Source organism: Oculina patagonica, chromosome 1, assembly GCF_052425735.1.
Source record: "Oculina patagonica isolate OP01 chromosome 1, crgOcupat, whole genome shotgun sequence".
Taxonomy (NCBI): Eukaryota; Metazoa; Cnidaria; class Anthozoa; order Scleractinia; family Oculinidae; genus Oculina; species Oculina patagonica.
The window spans coordinates 19,445,859-19,459,959 of record NC_135758.1 but is presented as its reverse complement, the minus strand read 5'-3'; the positions used below and the strand labels follow the sequence as shown (position 1 = coordinate 19,459,959).

General features: G+C 38.3%; 3 protein-coding genes across 3 annotated transcripts in view; 2 read left to right on the top strand and 1 right to left on the bottom strand.

The window, feature by feature from the left end:
- The window catches only part of LOC144660640 (tRNA:m(4)X modification enzyme TRM13 homolog), a 124,349-nt gene that overhangs the window by 109,302 nt on the left and 946 nt on the right, over positions 1-14,101 (bottom strand). The window lies entirely within an intron of this gene.
- LOC144660945 (uncharacterized) lies at positions 290-1,636 on the top strand. Its single transcript, XM_078521668.1, has 2 exons — positions 290-530; positions 943-1,636. The coding sequence occupies exons 1-2, from the start codon at positions 435-437 to the stop codon at positions 1,546-1,548; spliced, it is 702 nt and encodes a 233-aa protein (XP_078377794.1). The 5' UTR covers positions 290-434; the 3' UTR covers positions 1,549-1,636.
- LOC144660890 (uncharacterized) lies at positions 6,142-10,667 on the top strand. Its single transcript, XM_078521620.1, has 3 exons — positions 6,142-6,255; positions 6,979-7,047; positions 9,991-10,667. Exons 1-3 carry the CDS (start codon positions 6,214-6,216, stop codon positions 10,594-10,596), a joined length of 717 nt encoding a protein of 238 aa, XP_078377746.1. The 5' UTR covers positions 6,142-6,213; the 3' UTR covers positions 10,597-10,667.

Sequence of the window (14,101 nt, the reverse complement as noted above, 5' to 3'; positions counted from 1 at the left end):
TTGAATTGAAAATAAATTAAACATGCATGTTTGTGCGTAGTGGATTTATATGTTAATTCACTGTTGTTTATTTCTTTAAAAAAAATAGTTATGGCATCGAAAATCTTCCAAAAAAATAAAATGAAAGGCCTTCAATCAGACTAAATGCGGTAAAGAGTTTTGATATGACGCTTCAGTTCATTTTGCCTAAAAGAGTATGATTTTCAAAATCGATGTTCAGTCTGCTTGTCTGATTGCAATGTTTATTCATCACTGTATGAGATTTGACGACTCGAAAATTGGGTAAATATAGGTCTGGCTCGCAGACGCGAAAATTTTCGAGTCGTCAAATCTCATACAGTGATGTTCCAAACGATGTTACAATACAGTTGTTCCTTGAGCTCAAATCGCTTTAATCTCTTAAATTGAAGCAGTCCTAAAACTTCAGTTCAAAGATGAAACTGATCAAAATAGTTTTGTTGATGTTTGCTGTATCGCTGGCCCAGGCGCACGATCTCAATGATGAAAACACATCAAAGAAACAGCCACAGGTAAACGTTATGAACCTCTTTTTTTCCTTGTTCGCAGTCGCTTACAACAGCCGTCAGAAGAGAGATTTTTTGGTCAGAGAAACCACTTGAACTAGCGATTATGAATCGCGAATACACTCTCAACTACAATGAACTAATAGCAAAAGAATATTTTTAGCATTTCTCGCTGTTTTTGTCAATAGGCTTATATTCTGCCAACAGGATACTTTTCCCGAGCTAGTCGCGCGAAAATACGCAAGCCCCGTAGAGAATAGAGCACATACAATGCCCCTGATCGCAGGTTACATCTGTCTGTCTGCCTTGATACTAGCCGCTATTCGAGAGTCCGTAAAAGACTAGTCTAAGCCTCAATCAGTAACAGATTTATGTATAAATCGCCGAAAGAGTAACTTATATGTTTAATTTTATCCAGCTTGTGTTTTACAAATTCTTCACACCTATGAAGCTTGTTTCAGCTGCTACCTTCATCCATCACCGTAATTCCATCACTCCTCGACTACTCACGTTCCTCAGCGCTCCAAGCAATCACTATCGACTGATGATCGTTCCACTGATTCCGCCAGGAGTCATCGATACAAATGCCAACCTTGTCGTCAAGATGGCGGTTGGTTTGGAAACGACATTTGCTTCAGCGGACAGTGACCCCTCATTCGGTGTTTCTGATGGCCAACGCTTTATTGGTGTGTTTACAGCTGATAAAACCAACTACAATGATCATGCCCCATGTTTTGGTTACGAAGGACCCAGTGGGACAACTTTGAGTAATACTTTCCGCGATCCTACCCTCCCGAAACCATCCGAGACTCAGTTTTACCCAGGAAGGTTCGAGATCCAGCTGAGCCTGTCTGACCGGTGGGGAACCTGTTTCGTCCCACTAGACGGCGGTTTCAGCAGGGAGATGGTTTACCAGAACAAGTTGAATCACCACAACGGCCTGTTTTTGGAGATTTATGGCCATCACGCACCAGAGAAAGAAGGAATCAAGTACATTGAGCTGAGCATCCTGCAGGAGAACTGATGTCTGTTGCAGCCAGTACAAAAAATTAACATCATTTCCGCTGATTACTGAAGCACTGTTAAGAGCAATGTAGTTTCATCTGATTAAAGATGAGTTTTTGCTAAAAGCAAAACCAAGCGTCCATTTTTTTTCTTCTTTACTGATCTCTTTAATCTTTTTTTTTAATAGTGATGTGCGAAACCTAACTTCTCTCTTCTCTTTCCCATGGGTCATCGGTCGAAAATTTCCCTTGTCTCTGTAATGTCGTGGTTTCCGCTTACTTTCATCATTACTGCCTTACGGTTTTCCAACCTCGTTCCCAGGGTCTCTCTCTCCCCGCCCCCAAGAGCGAAAGTAAGAGCGAGGAGCGAGAGAAGTGGGCGGGGAGAGAGAGACCCTGGGAACGAGCTTGGACCTTTTCCAGTTTCTCCCCCAGGTGACTGAGCCCAAGAATCTCGGCAGCGAAGTTGCTAAGCGACATAACGTATAATTATTAATAATTATTCAAATTAGTTCTCAGCCAGAGATTTCCTTCACCACGACCATGTTTCCATAGTTTCCATAGGAACAAGGTAGCCCCTCCCACTGACATAAGATGACAAAGACAGATCCTGCTAGTGGCAGCTGTTTGTGCTTCACGCACATACCCAGGACCCCACTTTTCGTTTGTTCAGCCGTGTTCTACTTGTCCTTCCCGCTCATTCTTGTCTGGGGCTTTCCACAAGTTGCTCGAAATTATTCAAAAAGTTGCTCGAAATTTCTAAAAAAAGGTGCTCAAAAGTCGCTCCAAAAATCCAAAAGAGTTGCTTTTGATTAAGAAAGATGCTCGAAAGTTACCCCCAAAATTTCATAACGCTGCTTTTCATCAAGAAAATTTTTCTCCAAAACTTCTTGTTGCTGACCGAACGAAAAGCGGGCTCTGGTGACGAGATCTAGAATGCTTCACGCTCATATGAGAACTGCAACACTTTCTCTTACTTTCTACTTTTCTTATTTTTCTTCTTGTTTCTTTCATTTCTTCTTGTTTCTTTCAAAGTCACTTTTTAAAATTGCTTTACTGTAAATGTAAAATACAACTACGAGGATTTATTTCCTCACTTTGTACAACTCATATTTGAATTCTTTCATATTCACATTTACTAAGTAAATTAAAGTAAACAGTTTCGTAAAATAAATATTAAATTTCTGGTATCGTGTAACTTTCTTTGTTAACACCTTAACTAAGATTCTGTTGGTGATCTGTGTAAGATTCATCTTAGCCTGAGTAGAAGACGTAAAAAGAGGTAGGGGAAAAAGTGGAGGGGGAGGGACGAAGGAAGGGGGAGGGGGAAGGGAAAGATATGACTTAAAATTAGTGTCGAATTATTACTTTAATGTGTGAGATACGTTGCCTGAGGATAACTTGTGTTATGGCACATGTTTAATTATGTCTTAGATAAAAAAAATTGAGGTATTCTCTCGGTCGTCTAGAAAAAATGGCACGATTTGACAATAATGCTCTTAATTGGTTTTTCGTTTAGCGTGCTTAATTTCCACGGCCGAAACTAACTTTTAAAATATGACAAGTTATAAGCATAATTCTTTCTTTGGAAATTAACTTTCATTTGTCAAAATATACTCATACTACAAGAGCTATGACCTTCTGAAATCAGTTCAAATTTGGTGTGTAAATTGAATCGCGATAGTTGTAAAATGGCTAAAAAGTGAACAAAACCTATGTACTTTGAGTTGATATCGACAACATGACCAAAAGACAAATAACAAACTGTGTAAAAATGAAACCATGGCAAGATTTCTTCTTTCTGTACTGGCGTGTTGAAAGTACTCTATTTTGCGTAAATTCCATCCGCCATTGTTGCCTCCTCTGGGGTATTTAGAACTTGCATTTTAAACTCGCAGGAACTTTTAAACAATACTTTTGAAAATAGTTTACCAAGAAAGAATTTACTTTATAGTGAATTTTAGTAATCTTTTAAGAATTTTAGTATTTTATAATGAATTTTAGTATTTTAATGAATTTACTATTTTATCCTATTGTAATTTAAATATCTTATCTACTTCCTTTAATATTGTTTCGTTATTGTTTCCTTATATAAATGTATTTCTTGTAAGATCATTGAGATTTTTTAATGTAATGCGCAAGAAATAAATTATTATTATTATTATTTCTTATTCGATTCTTTTGGTCCTGGAGTGAACATTAGCCAAAAGGCTGAATCCATGTGGTGACGTTTTCCCAAAATGGCCCCGACTATAAATTTTAAGTTTCAAACTGACAGTTTTTAATGACAGTTGTTTCGGATTGCATATTTTTCACGATTGTCTTTATAAAAAGATTGTTCAAAGCCTATAATACCACGAAACAACTTTGGGAACAAACACTCATGACTACTTGATTCCACAGCTGTTGAAGACTCTAAACAAATCAAGCTTTTAAGAAGAATTAAGCTGTTGTCCGATTTCTTTAAAATTTTAGAAAAAGTCATTTTCAAAACGATAGGAAGCTGTGAGTGAAATGGGACCCCTCAAATGTCCGGGGTTGGGGAGGGATGGAGGCTGAGTGGGGGGTGTGCAGGCGGTGGAGTAATTCATTATCAACTTCAATTATCTTTTACCTAAAAGCTTGTTAAAATGTTTATAACGGTTCATGACAGTTCACAAAACAACGGTTGAAACAAGGGCCGAAAGTGTCGAGAAAGTGAATGCTAATGAAACGATATCAGTTTGTCAATTTCTGTGATTATCTTTATGTCTAAAAGCTTGTTAAAAAGATTATGCATGATCACACGATGCAACTGTAAACAAGCGCCAAATGTCAAAGCTAATAGTGATTTTTCGGACTGCTCATTCCTCACGATTGTCATTATAATAAGCTTGTTCATGTTAAAAGCTTATAATACCACGAAACAACTTTGGGAACAAATTATTTTTAACACGGCAGACAGGTTATCATTTGCAGTCAATATTTGACATGCTGTTTAACCAATGAGGCTGTAGAATGCATGCTCTTAAGCATTATGAAGGAATATAAGCTGAATCAGCCTCTTGAGCTGTCGAGAAGTGCAGGCACAACAGATAACTTTCGTGTAGAAAGAGCTGCCTTAACACAAGATGTTGACCGATTTCTTTAAAATCTCAGAAAAAGTCATTAATGATTTTCAAAACGAGAAGGAGCTGTGAGTGAAATGGGACCCCTCAAATGGCCGGGAATTGTGGGAGGGATGGAGGCTGAGGGGAGGGGTGTGCAGGCGGTGGAGTAACTTCCATTATCAATTCCCACTATCTTCATACCTAAAAGCTTGCTAAATTAAATGTTTAAGATACCGCGGAATAAATGTGAAAACAACGGCCAACTATGAATCTTAAAGCAGTAATGTTGCGCATGCATTGCTGATCTCTCACGATAATCCTTACATCTAGCTAGTGCACGACTAGTGAAGCTTGCCTAGTAAACGGCTCATGACAGTTCACAAAAATGTTGTAGCAAGAGGCCGAAAGTGTCGCGAAAGTGAATGCTAATGAAACGATATCAGATTGTCAAGTTTCGTGATTATCTTTAAAACTTGTTAAAATGGACATGCAAGATCACACGAAACTGCTGTTGAAACAAAAGCCGAAAGTGTCGAGTAAGTAATTTTAGGCGTATCACTGAGAATTCAACGAAAGATTCAAATGGCGTTTTCCTTTTTCAGATATCTGTTTTAGTTCCGGAGATATTTAAGCTTTAAAAAATTGTAAAATTTGCAAATTAGGGGACTGATAACGTCATCTACTCAACCCAGTTTTATGTCAAGTATAAAAATAGAGTTATCTTAGTCAATTTACTGCAGAGACCATTGAAACTTGGCAGACTAATAGTTTTACAAGTGACACTTACAGTTATAAAAAATACTCTGTTCCCAATATTTTAGTAATTTTCAGTTCGGAAAAATGAAACCTGGCCAAGACATCTACCTAACCCATTTATAGGACTGCCAGATCATGAATATGAGGCATCACTGGCAAATATTAAAATGAAACACTAAAATTGCCCAGAAAAGCTTTTAGCATCGGGGGATCTTGAAACCAGTATGTTGCCATGGCAACAAAATTATTAAGCTCATATTGTGAAACATAACTATTAGAGTGTTACTACAAAGAATCAAGCATTCCTGATAAAAATTAGTTGAGATAACTCTTTCTTCATGTTTGATCAAAGTTCGGTTGAGTCTATGGCGTCATCACTTTGCTAATTTACATATTTTATAAACTTGAATATCTCTGGAAAGAAAAGAAAGAGATTTGAAACATTATAGCATTTTTCTTCCCATACAAACTTCTTGTTAGTGTTTTAAAATGGCCTAGATAGGAAAGACACGAATTCCATTATAGTAGCACTTAAATGAAGCGATATCAGATTGTCAATTTCTGCGATTATCTTTATATCTAAAAGCTTGTTAAAAAGATCATGCATGATCACACGAAACAGCTGTGCGAAAGGTATCTGTCGTGCCTGAACTTCTAGACAGTTCAAGAGGTTGATTCAGCTTATATTCCTCATTAATGCTTAAGTGTATGTGCATTCTGGAACCTGATTGGTTGAACAGCATGCCAAGTATTGACTGTACATGATAACAGTTCGGTGTTCTCAGTTATACTGACTTCTTCCATCATTTCGCGATCAACTGAAAAACAACAACGTTAGCCATGATGCTAAAGAGCTGTGCTGTGGTGCTTGTGATGTTACTAGTAAGTACAGTTATGTGCTATTAGTCTCATTCACGACTTATTTAATTTTCTCATACTCGACCTTTTTTTATCCCAGAACAAATCTGCACTACTCTCAATGATGCTCGAAAACTTGTCTTAAGGAGAAGCAAATTAAAGGAATTGCATACTAACATAAACTTAACTTTCGTTTTTTCCCTTTTCTAAAGTCCTAAAGATTAGAGGCTTTTTACAGCGTTTCCTTTTCATTTAAATACAGTCGTTTTACACCTTAAAGCTCAAATGCTCAAAAACTTGTTTTAAATGAGAAACAAATTAAAGGAATTGAATACTAACATAAACTTAACTTTTCTTTTTTCCCTTTTCTAAAGTCCTAAAGATTAGAAGCTTTTTACAGCGTTTCCTTTTCATTTAAATTTAGTCGTTTTACTCAAACGCGATCGGAAATAAAGCAAAAAACACAGTTTCAACAATTTTCAGCGATCAGCAGGTAATATAGTTCGATTCTCGATTTTCTCGGTAAAATATTCATTCGAACTTGAACTGAATCGTAGTTAGAGTGCAAACACTACAGTGCCCTATTGGAAACCACCTCGTGTGAAATAGGTCATCTGTCCAAAAACTGTATTCCGTGAGCAAGGAAAGAACGAGAAGAAATGAGTCAAAAAATTATCTCACACGCTTCATTAGTTTTTTCTACTTGTAAAAATTATTACACTGTCTAACAGAAGTGTTATGTCTTAGGCTTCCTCTTTGGCAGACGACCAAAGTTCCAGAAATCAACGTGACAAGTTTGTTTCTGGTGGAGGAAAGGTAAGACACCAAAAATCCATCGTTCCTTTCGTTTCCTTTTACCGCTATTTTGGGGTTCATGGATGTAATCTGCAAATGGCCCGCAAAAAGCCCAAAAACGCCACCAGGAGCCACTTTTTCAAAAGCATAATTCCGAAGTCGTTATTTTTGGGTGGTGTTGAATTGGTTGAGGGGTGGGGTGTCATGGTATTTAACCCACGATCGCGGGTTAAGGTGGCTTAATACAGTTTTGAGGGGGTAAATGAGCCCAACTTTTAACTGTCTTTAAAAATATTCAGGAATGTTCTTTCTTTCTCTTATTACTGTTTTTTAAAGCATATGGTCATCATATGCGACATTTGACCAATAAAAATGTTAATAAACGATCAATAAAGAGCCAAAATGAATGGCCCAGTGCTTAGCAGGGGACTGGGCACTAGTTGTTTTAACAGCGTTTTTCTCAAAATCTACTCATATGACCCCACCTCAAAATTTCAGAAATTACAAATTTGCTTTGATTAAACATTCATGCAAAATAAAATAAAAATCTGTAAGACAGAATTTGAGATATTTTTTAAAGGGGCAAAATATCACATTTTCCTATTTTGCGAAAAATCTGTCTTACAGATTTTTATTTTATCCTGCATGAATGTTAAATCAAAGCCAATTTGTAATTTCTGAAATTTTGAGGTGAGGTCATACGGGTAGATTTCGAGAAAAACGCTGTTAAAACAACTAGTGCCCAGCCCCCTGCTAAGCACTCGGCCATTCATTTTGGCTCTTTATTGATTGTTTATTAGCATTTTTATTGGTCAAATGTCGCATATGATGGCCATATGCTTTAAACAACAGTAGTAAGAGAAAGAAAGAACATTCCTGAATATTTTAAAAGAGAGTTAAAAGTTGGGCTCACTTACCCCCTCAAAACTGTATTAAGCCACCTTAAGGTGGCTCCATAGGGTTTTAAGATATTACGGCGCGCGCGCAAGTGATACCCATCAAGAGATCATTTTCGCGTTATTTTTTAAACTAGTTAAATAAAAGCTGCCGAAATATTAAAAACAAGGACTAAAATATGTTGTGCATTATTCTTTTTGAAAATAACGGCCTTTGTTTTTGAGCTACATCTACTCAAAAAGTCCTATTTTTTGGAGTTTTTATGGCTTTGATCTTAAATTTCTTTAATTTTCTTCGGTGAAAATTTTTTAAATTCTCCCAACGGATTGAATCTGATGAGAAGTAACTTTTAAAAACAAAAAAAGTAGGGGTTGTCCAGGTCGTTTTTGCGTTTTTGGTTATTTTGTGTTTTTTTGACTAAGCAAAAAAACTGGCTTACAATTTTTTTTAAAAAAAACGGCAAAAGGGGCAGTTAAAAAGGTATCACATCTATGCCAAATTTTAAGGAATTTCACCGAAGGAAACTCTAGTAATTACAAGGGAAAAATTTCTATTTTCGCCCGAATAACAATTACGTCATCAGAATAGAAATTGTCCAAGATCGCTATTTGAGCATGCGCGAACTTTCGAACCATACGAGTTGATGTGTAAAGACGAGCGTTTCCCGTTGTTGTCGGTCTTTGTGCGAATATCTGTTAACCCCAAGGTTAGTTAGAGACATACCCTAATCCTTTATGTAGCAGAATCTCTGAAATTCTGCTCGAAGTATCTCACAATCGCAGAGACTATTTTTTATTTTGTCTTTTGCTTTCGATCGTACGAACTTCACAAAAGCGGCCAGAAGCACCGCGGACGTTGTAAAAACCTTTTTAGGGTGTTGTAAACTCTTTAATCTGCTCAACACAGGAAAGCACAAGTGTTATTTCATTGGCAGGAAGCAAGTCTCGCGTTTTCTCGCCGAAAATTTCACGCTCGCGTGAAGCCGCCATGTTTGTTTTGATTTGCCGGCATTTCAAGCTCGCCCTTTCGTACCCATTCTTCGCGCGGTCAAGAAACCCTATGGAGCCACCTTAAGCAATTAGTGGTCGAAGGAAAAACACACCAACAGGGAGGGCTTTCAAAAATGCAAGGGGAAAAATTTAAAATCGCCATAGCCTCCCCCCTGTCCCCGTTGATTGATAAATTATGGACCCTCTCTTAAGTTGGAAGTAAATTAACCCTATTCAGACCGGGCTTTTTTGGACCTTCTCAGACCCGGAGGGGGGTTTCGGAAGCCCCCCCCCCCCTATCTAACTTCGAGAATATTTAAGCAATCACAATGAAACGTATAGGATGTATTGTATGTCCGAAAATCTTTCTTTTGGTATACGTCACGTGGGATTGTGACGTCACATTACGTGACAATTACATCATGATGTCAAAACAGCCGCCATCTTGGATCCGCCATCTTGGATTTCAAAATTTTTCCAAAATGCCAGAAAACCACCCAAAATTACCGCAAAGTACTCAAAATCAATAAAAATTGCTTTAAACCCGTAAAAATGTAAAAATAATTCCATTTAAGTTGATTTTTATTGACAGAAACAGGCAAAATTACAAATTTGGGAAAACATGCCTGTCAAAATGCCGTTGCCATGGTGATGTCAAGTTCATGACAAATCATCCAACCCTACCAAATTATTGCCAGATAAATTTTAGGAAAACTCAGAAAACTCAGAAAGTTTGGGAGACCAGCCACGAAAGTATTTAACAATTTACATGTTACGCAATTGGGAATGCTTACGCGATGTAAGGCCAGATTGCACCATCATTTTGACGCTAGCGGGACTTCGAACGCGATGTTCGACGAGTTAGCTTTCACCGAAAGGTCTCTGATGAGTCTCTTGGCGGAGACGAAACATGCGTGTCAGACCAGCCACGAAAGCGTTTGATTTAATCTTAAAAAAGTTATAAGAGTTCAAAGTCAGCGCGGGCCTCAAAAGCCCCCCCCCCCCCCCGGTCTGAATAGGGTTAATGAAGTTGATTTATGGTAATTTGCTGAACCACTTTCATGTTTTCTTTATCCAGCTTGTGTTTTACAAATTCTTCACACCTATGAAGCTTGCTTCAGCCGCTACCTTCATCCATCACCATAATTCCATCACTCCTCGACTACTCACGTTCCTCAGCGCTCCAAGCAACTTCTATCGGCTGATGATCGTTCCACTGATTCCGCCAGGAGTCATCGATACAAATGCCAACCTTGTCGTCAAGATGGCGGTTGGTTTGGAAACGACATTTGGTTCAGCGGACAGTGATCCTTCATTTGGTGTTTCTGATGGCCAACGCTATATTGGCGTAATAACACATGACAAGACAAACTACAATACTGACGCCCCCTGTCGTGGATTCGAAGGATCCAGTGGCACGACCTTAAACGATCAACAACTTGATGGATCTCTTCCGAAACCATCAGAGATTCAGTATTACCCTGGAAGGTTCGAGATCCAGTTAAGCCTGTCTGACCGGTGGGGAACCTGTTTCGTCCCTCTAGACGGCGGTTTCAGCAGGGAGATGGTTTACCAGAACAAGTTGAATCCCCTCAACGGCCTGTTTTTGGAGATTTATGGCAATCACGCACAAGAGAAAGAAGGCATCAAGTACATTGAGATGAACATCTTGCAGGAGAACTGATTTCTTTAACAACCAGAACAAAAAATCATCTGTTCAGTTGATTAAGCATTGTTAAAAGTGGTGTAGTAAACGCTGATTGAGTATAAATCTTTACTAAAAGCAAAACAAAGTGTCCATTTCATTTTTCCTTTACTGTTCTATTTGTTCTTGTTTTAAATGCAGAACCTATTGTGCGAAACCCAACACTTCTCTGTCTTATCTCTGTTTACGCCAGAGATGTGAGACACGGAAAGAACAAGGCCTTTTCCGGTTTTTATCAAATCTCGATCCTCGGGATGTCTGAGCCCGCGGTATTTGGCAGCAAAGTTGCTAAGCGACTACGTATCTTCAAAATAGTTCCCGGCTAGTGAGTTCCTTCGCCTCGTTCACAACCTCGTTCCCATGAATTTTCGAAGTTTTGTGTGATACCATCGGAACCGTTTGCCCCAACCACTGACGCAGGATGACAGAGACAGATCCTGCAAGTATTAGCCGTGTTCTACTTGTCTTTCACGCTCATTCTCGTCCCCAGAGCCTTCTTTTCTTTTGGTCAGCACCAATCTTGGCGCTGACCAAACGAAAAGCGGGCTCTGGTGACGAGAATGCTTCACGCTCATATGAAAACTGCGACAATTTCTCTTGCTTTCTACACTTGTCGTGCAGTTTGAGCAATGTTTTTCTTATTTTTCTTCCTGTTTCTTTCTCTGTCACTTAAAAATGCTTTAAATGCAAATATTACTACAAGAATTGTTTTCTCACTTTGTACAACTCTTATGTAAATTCTTTTTATATTCTTATTTACCAAGCAAAATAAACAGTTTCGTGACATAAATATTAAATTTCCCGCATCGAATTACTTTCTTGGTTAATACCTCAACTGATGTTCTGTTGGTCATCTGTGTAAGATTCATCTTCGCCAGCGTAGCAGGCGTAAAAAGGGGAGGGGGAGGGGGAGGGGAAGTAGGAAAGGGGGGAAGAAAGGGAAGGTATGAGTTAAATTATTGTCGAATTATTGCTTTAATGTGTGATATACGTTATTACCTGAGGATAATTAATTTTGTGCTATGACAGATGTTTAGTTATGTCTTACAACGTAACGTGAATACAAAATCGAGGTGTTCGCTCGGTCATCTATAAAAAATTACGCCATTTGCCAAACGTTTTTCGTCTAGCGCGCTTAATTTCCACGGCCAAACTAACCTTTGAGACATTACAACCATTAGCATATTTCTTTTACTGCAACGTCTAATTTGTCAAGATATACGAATACTAGAAGAGTTATGACCTTCTAAAATCAGTTCAAATTTGGTGTGTAAATTGAACCGCGATAGTTGTATTTCTCAAACGGCTAAAACGTGGACAAAACCTAATCACTTGGAGATGATATTTAGCTCGACAAAATAACCAAAGGAAAAATAAACTTTGTAGAAATGAAATGGAGGCCAGATTTCTTCTTTCTGTACTGGCATGTTGAAAGTGCTCTATTTTGCGTAAATTCCATCTGCCATTAATTGTCGGCTTCTGGGGTATTTCGAACTTTCCTTTTAAATCTAGCTGGAACTTTTAAACAATATTTTTGAGATAGTTCACCAAATGGGTCTTTTTGACGAAATAAAAGAGAATTCAAACTGTTTCGGTCCTGTCCCGGGATACTCGATATTTAGAGACAGCGACTCTTAAGTTTCAAGCGGGCAGTTTTTAATGGATCTGGACTTAAAATAAAGCTCTATCGACCTTGTGGCGTTTCATCACAAGGGCGAAAAATTTTCATTTTGAGTACCTTATATGGCATGGTCGTATTCGATTCTTTTGGGCCTAGCGTGAACTATAGGCTGCATTCCCGAGGGGGCGTCTTCCCAAAATGGCCCAAACTGTACATTTTAAGTTTCAAACTTGCTGTTTTTACTGGATCTGGAGTTAACATAAGGTTTTATCGACAAGGTGGCATTTCATCACAAGGGAAAAAAATCTCCATTTTCAGTTCTTTATATGGCAGTTTCTTATTCGATTCTTTTAGACCTAGAGTGAACGACAGGCCGAGTCCACGTGGTGCATGCATTTTCTCCAAAAAGGCCCAAATTGTACATGACATGTTTCAAACTGGCAGCTTTTAATGGATCTGGAGTTTAATTTAGGCTTTATCGACAAGTTGGTGTTTTATCATAAGGGCGTAAAACTTCATTTTCGGTTCCCCGTGTTGCACTTTCTTAATTGATTCTTTTGGAGCTGGAGTGAACATTTTGCTGAATCCACGTGGTGGCGTTTTCCAAAATCGGCCCAGACTTTACGTTTAAAGTTTCAAACTGGCAGCTTTTAATAAATCTGGAGTGAAAATTTTATAAGGCTTTATTGGGCTAGTGGCATTTCATCACAAGGGCAAAAAAAAAACATTTTTACTTTCTTATATGGCACTTTCATATTCGACTCTTCTAGACCTAGCGTGAACTACAGGCTGGACCCACGTGGTGGTAGTTTCCCAAAAATTCCCAAACTGTACATTTTAAATTTCAAACTGGGAGTTTTTGATGGATCTGGAGTGGAAACAATGCTTTATTGGGCTGGTGGCATGTGATCACAAGGGCCAAAAAATTCATTTTTACTTTCTTATATGACACGGTCCTATTCGATTCTTTTGGACCTAGCGTGAACTATAGGCTGAATCCATGTGGTGGTAGTTTTCCAAAACTTCCCAAACTGTACATTTTAAATTTCAAACGTGCTGTTTTTATTGGACCTGGTGGCAATTCATAACAAGGGCAAAAATTCTACATTTTTAGTTCCTTATTTGGCACTTTCTTATTTGATTCTTTTAGACCTGGAGTGGACATTAGGTTGAATCCACGTGGTAGGATTTTCTCGAGAAGGTCCAAAATAGGCCGTTTTTAATGGATCTGGAGTTAAAATTAGGCGTGTTCGACGTGGTGGCATAACGAGAGCAAAAAATATTCATTTTCATTCCTCCCATGTGGCACTTTCTTATTGCATTCTTTTTGACCTGGATTGAACGCTGGGCTGAATCCACGTGGTGTCGTTTACCAAAAAAGCCCCAACAGTACATTTTAAGTATTAAACTTGCAGTTTTTCATGGATCTGTAGTTAAAACTAGGTTTTATTGACCTGGTGGCACTTCATCACAACGGCAAAAATCTTCATTTTCAGTTCCTTATATGCACTTTCTTATTGGATTGTTTTGGACCTAGAGTCAACTCTAGGCTGAATTCACATGGTGGAATTTTCCCTAAAAGGCCCAAACTGTTCATTTCCAGTTAAGTTTAAAATAACAGTTTTTAATGGATCAGGGAAAAATAAGGCTTTATCGACATGGTGCGTGAGTATTTCATCACAAGGGCAAAAAATCTTCATTTTCAGTTCCCCATGTGGCACTTTCTTCTTCGATTCCTTTGGATCTGGAGTTAACATTCGGCTGAATCCACGTGGTGACATTTTCCCAAAATAAACGAAACGGTGCATTTTAAGTTTGAAACTGGCTTTCTCTAATGGATCTGGAGTGAAAATTAGGCTTTAC

Excerpts from the sequence above, each read along its gene's own strand:
- LOC144660945 (XM_078521668.1), top strand. The coding sequence starts at position 435 with ATGAAACTGATCAAAATAGTTTTGTTGATGTTTGCTGTATCGCTGGCC. Across the intron at positions 531-942 it reads CATCAAAGAAACAGCCACAG|CTTGTGTTTTACAAATTCTT; the intron begins GTAAACGTTATG and ends AATTTTATCCAG.
- LOC144660890 (XM_078521620.1), top strand. The coding sequence starts at position 6,214 with ATGATGCTAAAGAGCTGTGCTGTGGTGCTTGTGATGTTACTA. Across the intron at positions 6,256-6,978 it reads TGGTGCTTGTGATGTTACTA|GCTTCCTCTTTGGCAGACGA; the intron begins GTAAGTACAGTT and ends GTTATGTCTTAG. Across the intron at positions 7,048-9,990 it reads TTGTTTCTGGTGGAGGAAAG|CTTGTGTTTTACAAATTCTT; the intron begins GTAAGACACCAA and ends TTCTTTATCCAG.